A 21,701-nucleotide genomic window follows, 5' to 3' on the forward strand; every position below is an offset into this window, starting at 1 on the left:
GGACAAAAGCAAAATTTGTATCCATTTACATTAATTTATATAAATATTCTGTATGAGTAATGTAAGAGACACCTTTACTCTGATGTCTCTCTCCAAGGATTACACTAATAACTACCCAAGGAACAATTTTAGCTCCTTGCCCACTGATGATTTCTGACAAAACTCCCTTTGCCTCTGGGATCTCATTACTCCTGACAGCCTTGTGCTTCTGTTGTGTGATTTACTTGAACTATTTCTGCTACAGAAATAATTGTGCTTGAAGATGCTCCTGGAGGTTGTTGGGTTTTTTGGTTTGGTTTTTTTTTTTTTTTTTTCATAATGGGAAATACAGAAGGTTGGGCTGTTCTTTTCAGGGCTTAGAGTTGGCAGAGATACAGAGCTGCTATCACAACTTCTCAGCAGCACCTTGCAGAGAGTTTCTAATGGAACTGAGAGGTTCTGATGGAACCTCCTGAAGTGGTTTGGGGAGGTCGTCAGAGGAGCGACAGCAAGTGAGCTCTGTGGAAGTGTTCTGGGATTGTTCCTTTGTTTTGCTCAGGCCCCACTGAAATCCTACCTTTGCAAAGCAGCATTGCTGGTGAGTGACTATTGGGAGGTCTATTTTATGACTTAGAAAAAAATAATTAAAAATCAGTTACAGATTTAGAATTAAAAATTAAAAATCAGTTACAGGTTTAGAATCCCAGAATGGTTTGGGTTGGAAGGCTCATCTTGTTCTGACCCCCTGCCACGGGCAGGTCCATTGACCAGGTTGCTCAAAGCCCTGTCCAGCTTGGTCCTGAGCACTTTCAGGCATATCACACTCTAGTGATCCTGGTGTTCTGCATGGGAATGCTGTAAGGGGGACTTGGGGGTGTTTGTCAGTAAAGCAGCAACATCTTGTTCACTACCCCAGTGTCACTACAGGTGTATTTATGGGGTGTTCCACACCACAGCCAGGACATGGGTATTATTTATACCACCCTTCCCAGCTAAATAATCAGAGCTTGTTATTACACATCAGTGACATATTCTGGCTTGGCTTTCACTGTAACTCCTTCAGGGAAGCATTGGATTTAAACTAAAATTGTGGCAAAAAGACAGCAGAAGAAATACAGTGGATATTCATACTAGAGGACAATGTGTGTGTCCTGTTAATGTCTAATGATTTGGCCTTTTCAATCTTTTAAGGCAGCTTTTTTCAATGCCATTAGCATCATAGACATCTGGTTTCTTACTTGTAGCCTCCTTCTTGCTGAGTTATAAACTCCTTGGCAGAAATGAGCAGCAAAGGAATTTCCTGGAGGGATTTTAAATGGACACGTGCATTCCTCTGCTGGTCCCACTTTAACCTACAAAGTGAGTGTATCTACTGAAAAACTTTTAAAAATTCATTTAAAAAATATAGAGGTGAAGAAGCCATGGAGAGTTTTGCAGCTTCTGCTGTGTTAGAAACCCCAATTTCTCCAGTGAGGAACTTCCCAGACCCGGTTTCTGTGCATGTATTCCCAGTTCCAGAGTGGATAAGCTAACTGGAGAGCTCTTTCCTCACTTTAGAGGAGTGTCATTAGGATGAGAACATGGAACAGCTCATGCTTGAGAATAGCAGCATTTGCTTGTAGTCACTTCAAATTTCCAGCAGGTAAAAGGACAGCACAGCATTTTTCCAGCATTAATGGCTCTTGTTATCTGAGAGCAGGATGTGCTGGAATCACCATTCCTGAAGGGATTTAAAAGCAGTATGTAGCACTTGGGGACATGGTTTAGTGGAGGGCTTGGCAGTGCTGGGGGGAGAACTGGGCTCAATGGGGGCTTTTCCAACTTTAACAATTCCATAATTCTGTGATTTCTCCCTGACAGAATGTGAGCACACCAACCATGATGCAGGAAAATAGTGGTCAGAGTGAGTTCAGGGGAGAAGGTCAATGTGGAGGGGTGGGCCAGAGACCTGAATAGGGGCAGAAGAGGGAGAAAGTGCAAACTCTGTTTTTTGTCATTTGTGACATGACACTATGCTTTTTGCAGAAGCAAATGCATCCTGCTCACACTATCCACAAGCCTTGGAGCTGTAGCCCATTCCTTTCCCTTCCTGGCCACCTCCCCACCAGTGCCATGGCAGCCTGAGCTGCAGCGATGGCACAGGACAACTCCTCCCGGGTGACTGAATTCATCCTCCTGGGGCTTTCTGACAGGCAGGAGCTGCAACTCCTCTTCTTCACCCTCTTCCTCCTGGCCTACACCATGGTCCTGCTGGGCAATCTCCTCATCATTGTGACAGTCAGGACTGACCCCAAGCTCTCCTCGCCCATGTACTTCCTCCTCTGCAATCTGTCCTTCATCGATATCTGCTACACCTCTGTCACCATCCCCAGGGTGCTGGTGGCCCTGCTCTCAGGGCACAAGGCCATTGCCTTTGAGGGCTGCATGGCCCAGCTGTTTTTCCTGCACTTTGTGGGTTCCTCGGAGATGTTCCTCCTGACGGTGATGGCGTTCGACCGCTACACGGCCATCTGCAGGCCCCTGCACTACACGGCCATCATGGCCCGCGGGGCCTGCTGGGTGCTGGTCGCTGCCTGCTGGGCCGGGGGCTTTATCCACTCCATTGTCCAGACTGTGCTCGTGCTCCAGCTGCCCTTCTGCGGCCCCAACACCATCCACAGCTACTTCTGTGACGTGCCGCCCGTCGTCCGCCTGGCCTGCGCCGACACCGCCCTCACCGAGTGGCTCGTGGCCTCCAACAGCGGCCTCATATCCCTGGGCTGCTTCCTGGTGCTGGTGGCCTCCTACGCGCTCATCCTGGCCAAGGTCTGGGCCCGCGTCTCCCAGGGGAACTGGAAGGCGTTGTCCACGTGTTCCTCACACGTGATGGCCGTCACCCTGCTCTTCACGGCCTGCATCTTCACTTACCTGCGGCCTGCTGGGACCTTTCTCACCAGCAAGTATGTCTCTGTCATCTACACGATCTTCTCACCCATGATGAACCCCCTCATCTACACCCTGAGGAGCAGCGAGGTGAAGGAATCCATGTGGAGACTCTGGAAGTGCTGCAGAGCCTTCTGAGACAGGCTGAGTTGGCAGAACCCTGGAGTTACACCCAGAGTGACACCTGGAGACACATTCCTACTCTACTCCTACACAATAATGACTTAGTGGCTAAAGCCCACACACTTCAAATTATGTACAAATGCATTTCTACACACGTGTTACTGTTAATATTAAAAATCCATGCTGAAAACCCCAAACTTCCTAAACATTTTCACTTGTGTGGCATCATAATTTTCAAATAAATAAATGAATCCAGGGTGAGGCTTGTCTCTCTCTCTGACATGCTTTTCCTGTGCTGTGACAGCAGATGGCAGAGGCACATGCACTAAGTGTCCCCAAATTCACCCACTGACACTGGAAGACAGAGAGAGCGCAGATTCTGCTTGTAGGGTTTCCTTTAGACATATAAGAATATTTTTAGTCATAATGCTCTCACAGAAGTGAATTATTAAAATCATACAAGGCAAAACGTATAGAAGAAGGAGGAGGAGTGGAGATGGCCTCTGGACAAGGGCATGGAGGCAGGACAAGAGGGAATGGCTTCACACTGATACAGAGTGGGTTTGGATGGGATATTGGGAAGAAATTCTTCCTTGTGGTGGTCTGGCATGGGTTTCCCATGGCTGCCCTGTCCCTAGAAGTGTTCCAGGCCAGCATGGATGGGGCTTGGAGCAATGTGGGATATCAGGGATAGCGGAAGGTGTCCCTGCCCATGGCAGGGGTGTGGAATGGGATTGTCTATAAGGTTCCTTCCAACCCAAACTGCCTCTGTGAGGGCAGCAGTTACATCACCAAATCCATCAGGGATAGAAATTCAGTGGTTGTCATGAGAGGAAGACCATCAAATTCTTTGTGTTAGAATGGTTTAGGACTGGATTCATCAATAAAATCATGGAATTACTGAGGTGGGAAAAGCCCTCTAAGATCATCAAGTCCAACCATTCCGTAGGGCTACTCAGGCCACCACTAACCCATGGCCACCACTAATCCATGTTTCCAAGTGCCACATCCACAGAGCTTTTAGATTCCTTCAGGGTTAGTGACTCTACCACTGCCCTGGGCAGCCTGTTCCAGGGCTGGAAAACCCTTCCCATGAAGGAATTTTTCCTAATATCCAATCTAAATTGCTGCACAGGAAGTGAAAGGATTTCCACTTTGCCTGTCTCTCCTCACTGTCTTAAATTAGGCCTCACTCCCACACTGTGGGAAGAGGAGGATCAGAAGCATCAGTGAGTCATTGATCTTCCTGGTTAAAAGAGATTTCCAAACATCTCCCATCCTTGTGAAAATAAGATTTCTTTTTCATTGTGAATTTCCACTCAGGATCATCACAGAATGGCTTGGGCTAGAAGGGAGCTTTTTTTTTAGTATTAGAGAAAAATGTTGAAAAATGAAAATGTTCTTTAGGTCAATTAGGGTAAATTTCAGTTGAGAAAAAAATGCATCAGTGTGATAATTTTTTAACATTCCAATAAAGCTTGCATAAATATTTTATTTATAAATCAATGCAAGGCACACTGGAGCTATGGTCCAGTTATTTTGTGGGTGTCAATTTGTTCACCAGGTATAAATTGGCATCAACAGTGAACTGATTTGAAATAATTGCTCCAATTTTGATAAAATAAATAAAAATTTCATATTTTTGAGAGTGGGGATATCAATACATGGGGCTTGGAGCAACCCTGACCCAGTGGAATATGTCCCTGCCCATTGCAGGGGGTTGGAATGGGATGAGCTTGAAAGTCCCTTCTAACCCAAACCATTGTATGAAGACAAACAATTTAATATAATTGATTTTTCTCCCCTGGAAACATCTTGGGATGACTTTAACAAGGCCTCAGAAGATGCTGTTAAAAAGTTGGTGCCCGAGAAATTGCAAAGGTGCAGCTTTGGCAGCTGAGTTTGTCCCTGTGTGTAAATTGGCTCCACTGCGCACCATTAAAATCCTGAGTTCTTTCTCTCATGGAAATTATCAGCTCTATGAGCTCATCCTCAGATTTATTGCCTTCACCTAGAGGACAGTGGAAAATGGCCTCAAAGGAAACAAAATCCTTTGAGAACTGGCAGGCTCTCTACAATGCTTTTGTTAAATCCCAAGAAGCCTGAAGAGATCCCAGGCTAATCAATTTTATTTAAAGACTATGAGACTGAAACACAAATGGACATCAGAGAAAAGGGAGCATTTTCAACAGACTCTAATCAGTCTGGGCTCATCACAAGCATTCCTAGATGGAAATCTCAAACAATGACAAAGCTGGGTAGTCCCAGAAGTGGACAAAAATCAAATCACTTTGGTTGTATTACAGTGGGGATGGCAGGGAGGAGTGGACAAGAGGGGTCTAATCCAGCATGTCATCAATTAGTGCACATCTGGATTCTGCAAATAGAGATATTTTTGTTGTTGTTTGTTTTGAGGGTTTTTTTAAATGAATTTTTATAATAAAATATAATGCAATATAATTTTTATGTATTTACCCCAAGGCAGAATACTTAGCTCAAAAACTACCCTGTGTTTCTACTTCTAAATAACCCAGCTAAGATTATCCCTGCAAATAAGCAACTTAGATGTGGAGCTGAGAGCTTGAGTGACTGGCACCTTGATGAGACCAATGCATCCCACCCCAAAAGAAACATTTAAGATTTATGAGGGGATCAGAATCACAGAATTATTTGGCTTGGAAGGGAGAGGTGAGGGATTGAACTTTTTGCTGTATCTCTGGCATCTGGGTTTATAACAAAATTCCGTAATAATTGTGTAATTGCAAAACTCTGTAATAAGTGTGATGCCTGATGGTCCTTGGGCTAGCTGCAGCACACAGGGAAAGGTCTGGACCCTGGGGATTTATTCCAGCCACAGCTCTGCACTCCCATGGCAGGACAGGCCTGTGCTGTGTGACCCTTGAAAAATTCCAGTCCTGGAATGGTTTGGGTTGAAATGGATCTTAAAGTTCACATTGTTCCACCCCCTGCCATGGGCAGGGACACCTTCCCCTATCCCAGGCTGCTCCAAGCCCCATCCAGCCTGGCCTTGGACACTGCCAGGGATGGGGCAACCACAGCTTCTCTGGGCACCCTGTGCCAGGGCCTCAGCACCCTCACAGGGAAGAATTTCTTCCTAATATCCAATCTAAATCCCTTATCTTTTAGTTTAAAACCATTTCCTCTTGTCCTATCACTGTTTGCCTGTGTAAGATGCAGAATCTTTTAACTTTCCAGGAGTTTGCATACACAGCAAACAGGCTGGAAGAATGATGGACAGCAAGAGTCCTTCATGTGAACAGTGCAGAATTTATGGCCAGGTATTGCTGGAATGGGAACAGGCCTGCTCCCAGTCCTGGACATCACATGGGGAGTGGCACTCCCATAAACCACACATGGATGCTTAATGGGACCAGGGGGGAATTTTTTGTTAGCTCTTCAAAGCAGTGCTGGTAATTTTGATTCCTTAGATTTCCAGCCCCTTTTGGCAATGATCTGAGAAACCCCTCATACACGCAATTAAGGGAACATCCAAAAAAACTGTCAGACACACTTGTCCCCAGACACTCCTTCATATTTATAAAACCTCATTAAAGAAGAGAGGTGCTTACTCCTGCAGCCAAGCCAGCCCCTGTGCCAGTGCTGGCAAGTGTCTGTGTGAATATTCCAACGCTGCTCTATCGGGATTCATCTCTTCCTTATGAGTGAAATAATTTTTATGTCACACGTAAAAAGAAGGAAAAAGATTGTTTTGTTTCCTGGAGATACAGAAAACTGTAAATCACCTGTAATTAATTCTGTGCAGCAGTGAGTATTTCTGTGTTGTTTCTGTGCTATTTCACCTGAATGAACTCCCCATTTCATGAACAAGTGATGTCCCTTTTATTTCTGCTGAATTAACTATTTCTTATGTAGTTTAAGCCCTGACTTTGCTCCCTCTCAAGCTTCTGGGAGAACATGAGACCACAGAGGAGCCTGGCCAGATGAAATATTTTATTAATCTATTTATCTCTGCATCTCTTACAAATGAGAATGTGGTACAATATTCCCACCACCTCAAAATCAATCCCAAAGCCTCCCAAAAAGGAGGCATTTGGATTCAACTTTGCTTTCCCTCCCTCTGGGGCTGGTATGTAAATCCTTACTGTAAATACTGAGCTACATTCCATGGAGCAGTGTGGGGTAAATGGGAAGATCCTTTAATGCCACATTTAGACTTCTTTGAACTGGGGAAATGAGATGGGGGAAAGTCCAGAGAGATGCTAGAAGTACTAATGGCATTATGGAAGTCTGTAGGGTAAAATGTACAGAAAACTGGGGGGTTTTTAATGGGATGCCTACTTGTCACTTTTTAATGACAGAATCATAGAATGGTTTGGGTTGGAAAGCTCCTTAAAGCTGATTCCAATCCCCTGCCATGGTCAGAGACACCTTCCACTAGACCAGGTTGCTCCAAGCCCCATCCAAAAGCTGAAAAAAAAAAACCCCAAAATGCATCTCCCTGCTGATTATGAGCAATTTAATTCTTTTCTGACAGCATTGCTCCCTTAAAAAGTAAATTTCAGCTTCTGTTACTAATCTAGACCCTTTTAGTAGTATTATTAATACTAAGTAATTTATGTTGAAAGGAATTTTAGGAATCTATACCACACTCCCCTTGCTCAGAGAACCTTAAAAGCCCTGTTGTGCTGCCTGGTACTGTGTCCAAGCTGGACGCCACAGGGAAGGTAACTTCAACTTCCAGCTCTTCAGTCTGAGGTGGCAACTTGCAAAAACTAACATTTTGCTTTAATCACTGTGAAGTTTAATACCTACACTTTGCCTTTTGCATTAGGAATTTGTGGGTAAAATTTAGATTTTGAGTGCGGCAATGCTTGGAAATGGTTTTGAACTTCAAAACAGACCAAAAAAAAAAAACAAACCCATAATCTTTCAAATGTGGATGAAATTGTGATTAAGTTACACCTTCTTTATTCCAGGGAAACCTCTGCCTCATTCCCACAACAAGAGATAAGATGCAGAGAATCAACCTCTCAGCAGTATCTGAATTTGTTTTTGTGGGCCTCTCTGATGCTCCAGAAATCCGTTTGCTTCTCTTTGTGCTGTTTCTGCTCATCTATTTGGCCACCATGGCAGGCAACATCACTCTCCTCGCTGCCATCAGCACTGACTCCCACCTGCACAGCCCCATGTACTTCTTCCTCGGCAACTTATCCCTGCTGGATCTCTTATGTACCACCATCACCGTGCCCAGGATGCTGGGGACCTTGCTGCTGGAGCACAAAGAGATTTCTTTCTCTGGCTGCCTGTTCCAGCACTTTTCCCTCATTGCTGTGGTGGGCACAGAGATTTTCCTCCTGGCTGTGATGGCCTACGACCGCTACGTGGCTGTGTGCCACCCCCTGAGGTACCTGAGCATCGTGAGCACGAAGCTGTGTGCCCAGCTGGCCCTGGGCACCTGGGCAACAGGGCTTCTGAACTCCCTGCTGCACACCTCTCTGGTTTTCACACTCTCTTTCTGTGGTCCTAACAAAATCCAGCAGTATTACTGTGACATTCCTCCCGTGCTGGCCCTCTCCTGCTCGTCCACCCACAGCAGGGAGTTGGTGATCCTGGTGGTGGCCGGGGTGCTGGGGAGCAGCGCCTGTGTGGTCACCGTGGTCTCTTACCTCTGTATCCTCCTGGAAATCCTGGCCAGGAAGTCCCCTGGGATCTGGCACAAGGCTTTCTCCACCTGTGGTTCTCACCTGGCCGTAGTTTGCCTTTTTTATGGGACCACCATCTGCACCTACGTCCGCCCTTCCTTCACCTATTCCCCACACTGGGATAGGGTCGTGTCCATGCTCTATGGAATGCTCACCCCGCTCCTAAATCCCATCATCTACAGCCTCAGGAACAAAGAGGTAAAGTGTGCCCTAAAAAGAGTGATCAGCCAGGTGAGAAGGGCTTCAACAAGACACGAAAACCTCGCTGAGTCTCCACCGTCAGCTGGGTAGAAACCACAGTTTGTGACTGATCCTCTCTAACTTTCAGACATCTAAAAATTAAATGCTGGAATCCAAATTCATTTTCTGGGCTGAAAACTCCTCCTCTGGACTGAAAACTCCTTCTTTTGGCTCCCTCTGCAGTTAGAAGGGAGAGCTGTGCACTTCCAGAATTGCATGGCACAGCTTCAGGCCATTTTCACATGAGAAGAGTCCAGCTGGGAATGCTGTTCTCCACTGAGCACTGAGGAAGCTGAGGTGAGAGCAGGCAGGTGTTGGATGCATATTTTAGGGCAGGAATTCTGGGAACTGATACTCAGGCACACGTAGATGCACTGTATGAAGGCAGTTTATATCCCTTTCAAAATTAAATGCCAAATATATTAAATTTTGTTTTATGGATCAGCCCTGAAATCACTCTCCCCTCTCTCTCTCTCTCCTTGTTGGGTGTCTGTTGTTTGCTGTAATCACCAGAGTTCCACCTCTGGAGCCATGTTTGCCACAACATTTTTCCTTTTTCCCATTTTTTCTCCTTGCTGCATCAAATCCTAATGGAAAGAGAGGTGATGCTGCTTCCTGCAGCTCATCCCCCTCTTCACGACCTTTCTTCTTTGTGGAGAAGTAATAAATAATCCGTAAAAATGCTGAGATTATTCTCACTCAACTGACCCCCAAAGTTTATGATGAAATAGGTTTAATAAAATCTCTTTTATTTAGCTACATGTGGCTCTGAATTTTTAAATACTTTCACTCTGTGATGAGACTTTGTATTAATTGTAGCCTTAAAGTGTCTGAAATGCAAAAGAAATTGTCAGTGTGAACAAGATTACAACTGTGAGCAGGATATTTATGAAGGAAAAAAAATCCTTGTTGCAGCTCTTCCAGGGCTCTGAATGGCAGCACAACCAGGGCACGGGAGTTGGATTTGTTTTTATGCACAACTTTACTCCTGACTAGAACCCCTGGAACCTGGAATCTGTTCCAGGCTGTTGATGGCCCCCTTGGGATTTCCCAGGCACTTCCACAAGGTTCTGAGGGATTTCTGCCAACCACAGGTTGTTGGCCAGGGGCAGCTGCTGGTGCAGCTGGTGAAGGATAATGATGAAGGATCAATTATCCTTCAAATTCCTGCCATAACTTCTGCCAACCAAGTGGAGGACTAGAGAGGTGTTGGCCAAGCCATGAATTCTCCAAGGTGTGGAGAAGCTGGGACAAACTGAACTGCTTTAGAAGTTTTCATTTTCTTTAAAAAGGAGGAAAGTTTCCTTCTCCTCAGCGCCCGTGAAATTATGCCTGGGGACTTGTTAGAAGGATGAGGGAGGTCCACCAGGAGCTTCCTAAGAAGGTTTTAAGATCATTAGAGTCTTCTTCAGGATGCCCAAAAGGGCTTATTAAGATGAAGGGCCTTGGGTGGCTGCTCCCTGCAGGACTGGAGAATGCTCCTCTTTCCAGAGGTGATGGAATCCAAATGCAGCTGTGTGGAGAGATGCCTAAGGATGGACATCAGCCTGTGTGCAATTCCAAACCCTGGACGCCTTTTAAAAGAGGCATTTGAATTCCAATGTACCAAACTAGAGCCTGATTTCCAGTGTGTGTCCACATGGGAGATTCTGATGCCTCTCCTGGCTTGTGAAGGTGGAAAGGTTGGATTATCGAGTCTGATTCTGCTGCAGTTCCCTCCCTCTCCACCCACCCCAGCCACGTGCTCCCAAAAAGATCCACTGTAAGGAGCTGCTTGCTGCCAGTGGACCAAAGAAGGCTCACAGCAAAAGCTGGGATCGAGTCTTTGGGTAACATGGCAAGGAATGTGTTCCTTCTTTTCTCCTTCTTCCCCAGAGGAGCTGTGGCTGCCTCATCCCTGGAAGTGTTCCAGGCCAGGCTGGATGGGCCTTGGAGCAACCTGGTCTGGTGGAAAGTGTCCATTAGAGGTTCACTCTTTGCCATCAGCTGTATCACCCCTTCACAAATCGAGGAGCTAATCCCTAAATATTCCTCAAAACCGAGACATCCTCTTTTATTTTCCTCATGCCCAGTAACCTCTGAGACTGGAAGCAGACAGCTGTGATTTTCTTTGGCACCACTGGAAGAATTTAGCAGGTTAGGATCATAACACACTCACCCAGTTTCTGCTCCTCTTTTCCCCAAGTGTCTATTTTTGGCTGCTCTTGGAAATCAATACCCCTGGACTGACTCATCAGCACAGAGATCCTCTTACATTCCTAGAAGTGGAGCTGCCCTGCTGGAACAGGGGTGGGAGTACACAGAGCACCAAGTAAATCGAGGAAAAATACTCTGTCAATGAAATTCCCACATGAGTGATCTTCTGTGCATTCACACTTTGTTTTTGCCACTGAAAATCAGATTTCACCTATTATTTGCTAATCTCATATAACTAGTGAGAGATCATTTTCATGTATCTATTCCTAAAGATAAAAAAAAAAATCCAAACCCCACAACAAAACAACAAAACTTTCTTTTTCCTTACGCAAAGTCCAACTATCCAACTATATTATTTATGTGTGGATTTTATGAGTTGCAATGAAACTAGAGCAGATTTTCCCCTCTAATTTTTTTTTTTTGTATGGTGCTGGCAGATATGAAAATATGCATCATAAAAGAGGATGTGAATGATTTATTTTTCTCCTCTAAAAATAGCATCCACTTGTGAAATTCAGGTTGGGCTGCGGTTCTGGCTTTACAATTCCCAAGACTTTAGGAATCAAAAAAAAAAATTCTATTTGGTGTGTCAGTGCTATTTTCACCTATTTTTAGATTCTTATACAAAAAATGGATTCATAGAATCAAGGCTCCTTGTGAAGAGAGACTTTGTCCTCTCTGTGGCCACCCTTTAAACACTTGGCTTTAAATGGCTTTAAGATGAAGGAGGGAAGGATTAGATTGGATATTGGGGAGAAATTTATCCCTTTGGGGGTGGTAAAAATCTGGTTGCTTATTAATCCCATTTTAGATAGCTTTGTCTTACCTCACTCAAGGGTAACCACCTAAAATTTTGGAATTTATACTGCTCACCCAGGCTTCCTTTCTCTGTCCTGCCTAGAATTTATCCTGGCATCAGCAGAAATGTGTATTAACTTTTGCAAAGTTAGGGTTAAATTCTGTGCTTTTTCTTGTAAAGTTAAAATAATACCCAGAATTCCTTTCTTAGCAGACTGAATCCAATTCAAATTCAAGTTTCAGGTAAAAAGGAAGTGTGAGGGGAATTGCTTGGAAAATCAAAAGATATTTGGGTTTGAATAGTTAAAAACAATGCTCATAGCTTACTTTCCATCAATTACTTAAGAATTAATCAGCCTCAGGAAAGTAAATGCACCAAATATTTGTGAGAAATCCCAGAATCAGATGCGACATTTAATATTAAACTTGGAAAACTAAAAGCTTTTGTACAGGGAAATACTTCCTTTGTTTGCCAGTTCTGCCATACCCTCCATAAAGAAAGGAATAAATTTTTTATATATTTTATCATATTTTTATGGCCTGCTCTGCTGTCACCAAACATCTTTCATGCCTGTTCTCATCCTGCTTTCTTGACGACTTCACCACTTTCATATTTTTCCATTTTTCATTTTTCCATTTTCTCTTTTTGCATGTAGACCGCAAGTCCTGGTTTCTCCTCCCACAACATAATTAGGTTTTTATTTCTGCTTAATTGTGTTACAAAAGGCTTGTTGGTGGTTATGGGAATGTCCAGCCTGAAGAAGGGAAGGCTCCAGGAAAATCTTGGAGCCTTCCAGTGACATTAAGGGCTCAGGGAGAGCTGGACAGGGACTTTGGACAAGGAGTGACAGGACAAGCAGGAATGGCTTCAAACTGACCGGGGATGGGTTTAGATGGAATACTGGGGGGAAAACTCTTCCCTGTGCGGGTGGTGAGCCCTGGAGTGGATTTCCCAGAGAAGCTGTGGCTGCTCCATCCCTGGCAGTGTCCAAGGCCAGGCTGGATGGGGCTTGGAGCAACCTGGGATAGTGGAAAGTGTCTCTGCCCATGGAATGTGATGGTTTTTAAGGTCCCTCCCAACCCAAAGACTCTGTGATAATCAGAACTTTTATAAACACTGGACATGACGATTTCTCAGAGGAACCAAATGCTGTGGGTATAAATGTGGGTAAATGCTCCTTATAAAACCTAGGATGCAATTTGACTCTTCTGTTGCAACATTTCATGTTTGGCACAGTTCCACCGGGATTATCTCAGTGTGTGCTCCTGTTTACACAGCCCCGGGCACTGCCCTCACTCACTCCCCCGCCTGACGGGGATTGTAAGGGAACAGCTCCGCCGCGGCCATGACACCCGCCCGCGCCTCCCGCTGACGTCATCCCCACGCGACACCGACGCCGGATCCCCACCCGGTGCTGCACCCCGGCAGCGCTGCGGGACGGCGACAACCACCCTGCAGTGTCCGTGAGGAGACAACAGGGGTGGAGCCGCCCCGTCGAACCGCGCAGAAGCCGCTGGCAGGCACCGCTCCGCAGTCGCGCCGCTGGGACTACAACTCCCGGCGTGCCCCGGGGCAGCGGCGCATGGAGCGCGCTGATTGGCCCGCGGGGGTGTGGGGGGGCAGCGCAGCGCGGGCGCCCCCATGTGGCGGCTCGGCCGGGCCGGGACCCCCCCGGGATAGCCCGGGACAAACCGGGACAAACCGGGATAACCCGGGACAAACCGAAACAGCTCGGCTGCCTCCCGCTCCCGTGCCACGGGCCTCGCCCGGGCTGCCTGAATGGACCCCGTGCTGAGTGCGGTGGCTGGGAACGGGGCCAGGTGCTGCGATCCTTCCCTTCCCTTCCCTTCCCTTCCCTTCCCTTCCCTTCCCTTCCCTTCCCTTCCCTTCCCTTCCCTTCCCTTCCCTTCCCTTCCCTTCCCTTCCCTTCCCTTCCCTTCCCTTCCCTTCCCTTCCCTTCCCTTCCCTTCCCTCCCCTCCCTGACAGATGGTTCCAGATGCCATTTCTTTCTCCCTCCACCCCTTTTCCAGCTCTCTGCCTGTCCCCTGACACCCTGGGCACAGGATTTTCCCTCGTATCCCTATTCCTCTTGGTCGCTTCCCTCCCCTCTCGCTTTCCTTTCCCGTCCCTTCCCAGATGACGGTGAGCGGGAGGAGCTCTGGGACACAGCAGGGAGATTCCTCCCTTCCCAGGCAGCCTCTGGCAGGCAGGTGAGGTGGAAGTGTCACTTGGAAGGGTGCTGGGAGCTTCTTCAGCGACCAACTTCTAATAGTGTCCTGTTTGTTGACTGTAATCTTAGTGCTGGAACACGATGGGAATGTTAACAAAATTCCTGGAATCTTCATGGAGAGAGCTGTAAAGGACAGCATCACTCAAAGTGCAACAGAACTGAAATTGCAGCTGATTAACCTTTGATTTATTTCCTGGTTTATGGTATAACACAAGTTTTTTCAGGTGAAATAAAGATGCTTTTTTAATCATGACGTTCCTAGTTTGTTTCTTGTAGATACCAGGCAAAGCACGTTGTCTGAAAATGGAATGTTACATCATTCCCAAGGAGGAGGATGAATAAAAGTCATGTGATGGTTGGGAAGAAATCCCACCCACTTCCCAATTCCTCACCCTCGAGGTTTGGCTGCTTTTGGAGGTGCTGTTGCTCAATCCTCATCCTCCCACCTGACAGGAAAGCAGGAACTGCCTGAAACAGAGAGATCTGTCTGGTTTTGTGGAGGGTGATGTGGGGAATGGGGTAGAACTGTTTCCTCTCAATTACTTCTGGAAAAAGCCACTTCTGAAAGACCTGGAAGAAGAAGAAGAGAAAGTTTCCAGCTGATGTAAAGTAATGGTGGTATCACTTTCTCTTCCTATTCCTCAGCCTCTCTGCACTGGTGCTTCTCATGCTGGATGTGGCTGTGAAAACACAGATTCTGGTAAAGACACAGATTCTCAGTCCCCTTCCTCCTTCTTTTCCAGTCTCTGGAATTCCCAGCTCTGTTCCCATCCTTGTCACTGTAGGCTTGTGAAGTGGCTGTGTGAGAGTTTAGGTTAAAATAACGGAATAATTATTATGGAATAATAAATATTAATATATAATATTATATATATTATATAATTATGAATAAATATTTCCTGAAATAAATTCAGGAAGTGCTCCTTTCTCTGGATTGAGCTGCTTTCCTGGCCTCTGGAATCTAGCAAGAAGGGATTGAACCTTTCCCACCTGAGGAATTTTGTGGTGACAACATTTTTCACCACAGCAAGGCTGGTGATTCGAAGGAGAAGGGTTTCCAGCAGAAAACTCTAGAAGTGGATGTTTTCTGACAACCTCCCTGTTCCTCTTGAAATGCTTCTATTTATGTGGAGGGCAGTAGGGCTTGGTGACTCCAGAGCAGATCAGAGTAAACACAGGCAGGGAATAAAGTGGGAATTGCCTTTTCCAGGCAGAGTCCACTGCTAGTTAAACCTGCTTGAGGCAGGGAAACAGGCAGGAATTCCAAGAAAAGCCTGGTAGCTTTTTTTGTGTGGTCATGCTGAGCCTGCTGGTCTTGATTGAACAAAGTTCCCTGGATGAAGTAACAATGCTGCAATTCTGGCTTCTTTTTTCTTCTTACTCAGAGACTGTTTTCCGTGGTGACCTCAGAGATATCCTCGTGGTTTTGCATCCCTCTGCTCCCTCCCAGGCTGTTGTTTCAGCTGGTGTCAGCCCATTGCTCAACCTGAACCTCCTGACTGGAGAAATGCTTTGTCAGAGAACTCTTCCTTCTGGGCCTGAGTGAACATCCTCCCTGCCCCTCGGGGTCTTGGCATCTTGGGGAAATTCTCTGTGATCACCCTTTGCCCTCGAGTCACTGAGCTCCTCCCTGTGTCTCTAACTCTGGAGCTTTCAGACCCACCCAGTGGCCAAAAGAAACTGGTCAAAAATGCTGTTTTCTGCTAAGTTCACGGCCTGCAGAGACTCTCTAAGGGGTCAGCAGGGCGGCTGGAGACAGGGAAAAGAGACAAATGAGGTGTGGGGGTGTTTCTGTGAGGAATGCAACACACAAACACCCCCACACAAAACACTTTTTGGCTGTGGGAGTGTTTCATCTTCTTTCCTCTGAGCCTGCTGTGGGTTGTGTCCCTGCTCAGAGGCTTTTAGAAGGAGCCAAGAGCACCAAACAGAAGGCAAGGAAGGGCCTGGCCTGTGCAAAGTACGTGTGGAGCGGAAATCTTTTTTGTTTGTTTTTACTTGTCAGACTGGAAAGTTCCCGATTTGAAGTTTCAGTCTTGGTCATCGCTGCCTATTTAGACACGTTTGTGGCCATGCATGACTGAGCAAGCAAGTGGGTGGAAGATTCCTCAGGCCAGGCAGAGCACTCCTCTGGCTGCTGGCTGAGGGGACTCCGAGGGCTTTGCCTCCACAGCTTTTATGGCAGCATCTTCCCAGGACGCTGACCACAAAGGCCAGGGTTTCTGCCCAGGTTCAGGGTTCTGCCCAGTCCAGCTGAAACAGCCCCGTGGGATTGCTGAGGGGCTCCTGGGGCTGTCCTGACCCCTTATCTCCCTGTCCCACCGAGTGGGTGGCCTCTCTGTCCCTGCTCTATGGCCTGCTGGAACACTGATATCTGTGGGCATGGCCCAACATCTGCTGAGCTGAGCACGACAACATCAACACAGTCCTGAAGGCCAACCCGACTTCAAGTGTCACGGCCATTTCTCACCACAACAGAGATGGTTTCCCCTGGTTTATTTCCCTCTCTCTGTGCAATTTCCTTGCTTTTTTCCCCCCAGTTTGTTCAGTGTGTGAGGACAGCACCACTGGATCTCTTCCCCACCTTGAGGAAGGAGCTGTGTCCAGGACAGCTCTCCATGCTTCAGCACTGCCTCGCTGCTCCACAGGCAGCACAACTTTTTTAGGCCCAGCTTGAGCCCCTTGAGCTGCTTTTCAGTATTTTTGCTTTGATGCCAAGGGCCTGAACGTGGCTTAGGAGGAAGTTGGACCCAGCAGGAAAGGTGGATGTGGAACCTGTGGAGTTGTGGCTGCACCTCTGCATGAACCACAGGAGTGTTTTCAGTGTCCCCTCCCAGCACAGCACAGCAGGAACCAGCTTTGCCCAGAGAAAACTCTCCCTGTGCCTCCCCTCTGCTGAGAACATCCCTCTACATCGATTGAATCCCTTCACTTCTTCTGAATGAGCCATGGAACGAGTTCCTGGAGAGACCTGCCCAGCAGTTCGGGGGTGCCCCCCACCCATCCTGCCCAACAGAGATCAGCCATGGGCCACTGCTTGTTTTTGTGCTGTTTTATCAGGCTGCTGCATGTCCTTTAACTGCCAGCTCCTTGTAAAAGCTTGTTTCTTCTCCTCATGCTTGAAAGCATTTGCTGCTCATCCCTTTTTGGGTGGCTGAGTATAAAAGCAGCCTCCTCTGAAAGATTTAGTGTCTGCTCAAACTCAGTGCTGTACTAAATCCAAGTACTAAACCTTTGTGCATCCTCACAAAATTACCTGATGGCCTCAGGGGGGAGAAACCTGTTTGTCTCTTTGATTCCCAAGTAAAACTTCTTTTAAAAAAAAGAACATTTCACCCATGTGTCTAGAATCAAAGCTGCCTGGTGATCCATGAGGGCTTCAACACTCACCAGTGTTTCCCAGGGGAATTCATGCTCAGAAGGAGGGGATTTTTTTTGTGGGGTATTGGGAAATTTCCCTGTAATTGTTGACTTTAAATGGGTGGTCTATTTGCAATTTTTGTACAGTATTTAAAGAAAAAGTTCAATACAACACAAAGAGGGACAGGAATGATCCCCACCCCCTTGTTTTTAACACTGTGAATCTGAGAGAGGGGGAAAAAAGGTGGATGGCACCATGGGAGGATCATGACAGTAGAGCAAATATGGTGGAATGTCAACATCAAACTTATTGTGGCTTTTGCAGCTGGGCAAATCCGTGTTGTGAAAGCACCTGGGGCACAGGCTGCCTTTGCAATCAGGGATGGAGCTTTTCCTTCACAGATAGTGGAGTCAGTCTGAAAATTAGTTTAAAAAGGGATGATACATCCAAGTAAATTCACCAGATCCTGCTTCTGGCTGTACCGACAGAATTACTATATTATTAACATTGTTCTTCCTCACTCTCTTGGCTCTAAGTGTATTTTTACAAGGCTTGTGAAAGAAATAAAAATAAATGAAAGGGTGTTCTGGGCAAATTAGAGAATTACAATCTCCTACACCATTTTGTTTAGACTGTGTGTAAAAATACTGCAGTCAGAAAAAAATCTTGTGTCACAACTGAGAAGAAGTTTGTCTAAAGAGGGTTTTATAGTCCTTGTCTATAAAATCTTGTAATACAAAGCTACAGATTATTCTGTGTTTGGACTTTCTTCCTGCATAAAAACAGCTTCGTTTTCGGTCTCCAAAGCAAATTTCCCGGCAGAACTTCAAATATCCTTTGTCTGTCTCCCTTGGGAGAGTGTTTCCAGGAGCCAGCAGCTCTGTGTACTCCAGCCATTTGCATTCTGTGCTGGAAGTACCCAGTGAAAACTTGTTGCCTAAATCCCGGGTTTCCCACTTGGAAAAATTTGGGCACCTAAAAGAAACAAACTGAAAAGTTTTCACTGAGTGTTTTGCCCAAGGAGCAACAAGAAGGACTTTTCAGTTAAACTCCCAGAGCAAGTGGAGCCCAGATGTTTTTAGTAAGCAGCTTTCAAAACTCACAGTTGAGACCAGTGTCAAATTTCCAGACGCATGATCAACCTTGGAGCCAAGTTTAGAGTTGCTTTTGTGTTTACATAAAGCCTGGAAGCTGAATGGCACTGAAGTTTGTGGATGGAGTGGAGGTTCTCCATAACAAATATTTGCCTGGATGCAATTTCTCTTATTTACAGGACTTTGAGCTTTGGGGGGAAAAAAAGAAAAAAAAAAAGAAGAAAAAAAAAGAAGGAAAAAAAAGAAAAAAAAGAAAAAGGGTTACTGTATTTTTGTTTATTTTACATTTGAGGCATATTCATCATTTTCTTGCTCACTGGAATTGGAACAGTTGTTGATTTTTAACAGGGATTTGTTATTATTCTGGCCATTAAACCAGCACGGCCAAATCAAGTGTTTTAAAGCTAGAGGTGAAGCATTTCTACAGGTGAGAAATGACATTTATGCATTCCTGGGCATTCTGGCTCTCTGCTCACACCAAGGCAGCCCTCTCCCTGAAGGTCTAACTGGATGCCTAAGCCACATGCCAAGGTTTTTGCTCAGGGACTGTATCATCAAAAATCTGTCTCAGAATTTACTCTGGGCAAATACTGTCCAGTATTTGTTTGGGAGTCCTGTTTTCTGCCCCTTTGGAAAGGTCATGCACGAGAAGGGCACAGGTAGAGTCAGGATAAATGATATTAAAGTGGGGGTAGGAGGCATGGAAACTTTTCCTTTGGGTATATCTTGATCTCTGACCTAATAACCTTCTGTATCATGTGCAGACACTCACAAAGAAGCTCTGATTATTTTTGCATGTTTAAAACTCAGCTTTACTATCCCTAAATGGGCAGATTTTGGGGTCTGTGCCCTGGGTACAGTAGCTAAGCTGTAAACAAGAGAGCTTGCTCCATTGTTCCTGATGGGATATCATCCAAGGGAAAACAGGGATTCTCTTCAACAATATGAAGCTTGTGTAGACAGACAATACATTGTTTTTGCATGTGGGCAGCATGAACATGCCTCTCCTTCAGCCCAAGAAAGCAGCTGAGAGGGACATGAATTCAAACCAAGAGCATGGGGCAGGCCCTGGGCAGCTGGGAATGCCGAGGGGTAAAAAAGTACTAAATTAAGGGAAGAATTTCTCCCTAAGCAGTAAAGAATTTTTTTTTCTAAAGTACTTTACAGGCATTCTTGGGAAGAAGTCTGCTAAAAGCATCACCTAACTCAGGCTGGGCTTTCTATCAAGTGACTGTGGGGGTACTAGTTGTCAGTTTTTTTGGGTCTGGATTAAAGGCACTTGAGATAGTAATTTGTGTTTGGACTCAAGTATTTATTATTTCTTATTAGTAAAACAGTTTCATTGCTGTGAGTTCAGCAGCTTTTTATTAGAAGGCACAAAATGGCTAACAATTTTTTGTTACAAGGTCTTTTAAGACTAAACTACCTAATTAAGAACTGACACTTACATTATTTTCCCTTTTTACGCAATAACTGATCCCAAAGAGCTCTCAATGCAGACTTTTCTGCCCAATTACAAAATGCCACTGAAACCCATGAAGAAGAAGGAAGAAGAAGCATGAAAAAGAAACCCAGGGGGACACCCTGTGCCCTCCATCTTCATCCACAACATACTAAAAAATCCCAAAACCTAAATCACCAAATAATACACCTACACTACTCTTTACAATCTGTTTCACACTTTAGTGGATTCTAGTCTATCTTGAAGTCCAGGAAACTTTCTCCATGAATGAGGGTCAAAGTCAGTGCTCCCCTGGGGGTCAGGGCACCCCAGAGCAGACAGAGAAATATTCCCAGTACCCTGGGTTTCCACAAGTGACTTTCACATTTAGGAGGGAATTCTTCCCTGTGAGGGTGCTGAGGCCCTGGCACAGATTTCTCAGAGCAGCTGTGGCTGCCCCTGGATCCCTGGAAGTGTCCAAGGCCAGGCTGGCTGGGGCTTGGAGCAACTTGGGACAGTGGAAGGTGTCCCTGCCCACGGCAGGGGTGGAACAGGATGATGTTTAAGGTCCCTTCCAACCCAAATCATTCAGGGATTTCATTATAAATTCATTTTTACAAAGAGCAGCACGAGATAAAGGAACCCTGAACCACGTCATGAGGAAACAATATGAAGTAGAGTCAAAATTAAAACAGTAATTTGGGACAGGAAAGATCTGGGAATGGCTGAACTGAATCCTGTACGAGAGCAGAGTGGTGAATCTCCACCACCATTCTTTACCAAGACATGACCCCCATGGCTGTGCAACCCCGTGTTTCCTCTCCTGACCATGTAAATCTGCTGTCATCAAACACAATGTGCGTTGTGCAACTCCAGAAAGCAGAATTTGGGACTTCCCTAATGCTACTGACGTGCGATCACGAGTGGCACAGACTGTCCAAGCTGCAGAGGAAATATTGCTGTTGCAAACTTTGCAATTTGGAGTTTGTTTGATGTTCCTGTTGTGAAGACACTCCACTATAAACACAGTAATAAAGAAAAAAATATATTAAAAAAGAGTCTGCCCAGCAGCTACTTTTTTTTTTTCTTTCTTTTTTTTTTTCTTTTACATAAGCATTTATGTGGGAGGAGAACAGGAGATTTGAAACGTACCTGGCAGCCTGCTGAAGCATAGGTATGACCCATGTTATCTTATAGATCTTAATTACTTGTGATGGTTAACCGACAGGAGCAGCAGAAAACCCTGAAACAAAGGGAGGCCGAGGCTCCCTGTTCCCTCCGGGGCATTTGGAGTGTCTGGAAAAATGCTCTGGTGCTGCCCTTTACCCACACACAGGCACTGGTGCAGTCACGCGTGGGACATCCCACAGTGCCGGGAAAGGTCAAAGACCAGATAAAAATGTGTCGAAAGAAGTGGTGAGAGGAAAACAATTATTTAATCTGAGTTTATGGCCTGAGTACATACAGGAAAAAATATTTAATCTGAGCTTGCAGGCACAGTATGCAGAGGAAAAATTATTTATTCTGAGATTACAGGCTTAGTAAATTGTATTTCTGGTGGATTTCAGCAGGAACATTAGCTTGGGAGAAACCAGGGCTGAACGCTGGTTTGAGAAAAGCCAAGATTGGGG

At 45.7% G+C, this 21,701-nt stretch overlaps 2 protein-coding genes and 1 long non-coding RNA gene across 6 annotated transcripts; all 3 read left to right on the top strand.

Annotated features, from left to right (window-relative positions):
• The first annotated feature begins 311 nt into the window (after positions 1-311).
• On the top strand, positions 312-3,285 carry LOC135303744 (olfactory receptor 4E2-like). 3 transcript variants are annotated; one of them, XM_064425861.1, is made up of 3 exons: positions 312-1,718; positions 1,840-1,882; positions 2,005-3,285. In XM_064425861.1, exon 3 carries the CDS (start codon positions 2,113-2,115, stop codon positions 3,037-3,039), a length of 927 nt encoding a protein of 308 aa, XP_064281931.1. In that variant the 5' UTR covers positions 312-1,718; positions 1,840-1,882; positions 2,005-2,112; the 3' UTR covers positions 3,040-3,285. The 3 variants fall into 3 exon arrangements, with proteins under 3 accessions (XP_064281931.1, XP_064281932.1, XP_064281930.1); XM_064425862.1 differs by having other exon boundaries at positions 312-1,338; XM_064425860.1 differs by having other exon boundaries at positions 312-577; positions 1,224-3,285.
• Positions 3,286-3,856: 571 nt separating this feature from the next.
• On the top strand, positions 3,857-9,982 carry LOC135302173 (olfactory receptor 5V1-like). Of its 2 annotated transcripts, XM_064422633.1 has the most exons (3): positions 3,857-3,929; positions 7,983-8,906; positions 9,843-9,982. In XM_064422633.1, exons 2-3 carry the CDS (start codon positions 8,019-8,021, stop codon positions 9,942-9,944), a joined length of 990 nt encoding a protein of 329 aa, XP_064278703.1. In that variant the 5' UTR covers positions 3,857-3,929; positions 7,983-8,018; the 3' UTR covers positions 9,945-9,982. The 2 variants fall into 2 exon arrangements, with proteins under 2 accessions (XP_064278703.1, XP_064278702.1); XM_064422632.1 differs by lacking the exon at positions 9,843-9,982 and having other exon boundaries at positions 7,983-9,379.
• A 3,389-nt stretch (positions 9,983-13,371) lies between these two features.
• LOC135303745 (uncharacterized) lies at positions 13,372-14,424 on the top strand. The gene is made up of 3 exons (XR_010365133.1): positions 13,372-13,763; positions 13,975-14,154; positions 14,244-14,424. It is a non-coding gene; the product is annotated as an uncharacterized LOC135303745 (long non-coding RNA).
• Positions 14,425-21,701: the final 7,277 nt, after the last annotated feature.

Source organism: Passer domesticus, chromosome 6 (assembly GCF_036417665.1).
Source record: "Passer domesticus isolate bPasDom1 chromosome 6, bPasDom1.hap1, whole genome shotgun sequence".
Taxonomy (NCBI): domain Eukaryota; kingdom Metazoa; phylum Chordata; class Aves; order Passeriformes; family Passeridae; genus Passer; species Passer domesticus.

Excerpts from the sequence above, each read along its gene's own strand:
- LOC135303744 (XM_064425861.1), top strand. The coding sequence starts at position 2,113 with ATGGCACAGGACAACTCCTCCCGGGTGACTGAATTCATCCTCCTGGGG.
- LOC135302173 (XM_064422633.1), top strand. The coding sequence starts at position 8,019 with ATGCAGAGAATCAACCTCTCAGCAGTATCTGAATTTGTTTTTGTGGGC. Across the intron at positions 8,907-9,842 it reads ACAGCCTCAGGAACAAAGAG|GAAAAAAAATCCTTGTTGCA; the intron begins GTAAAGTGTGCC and ends ATATTTATGAAG.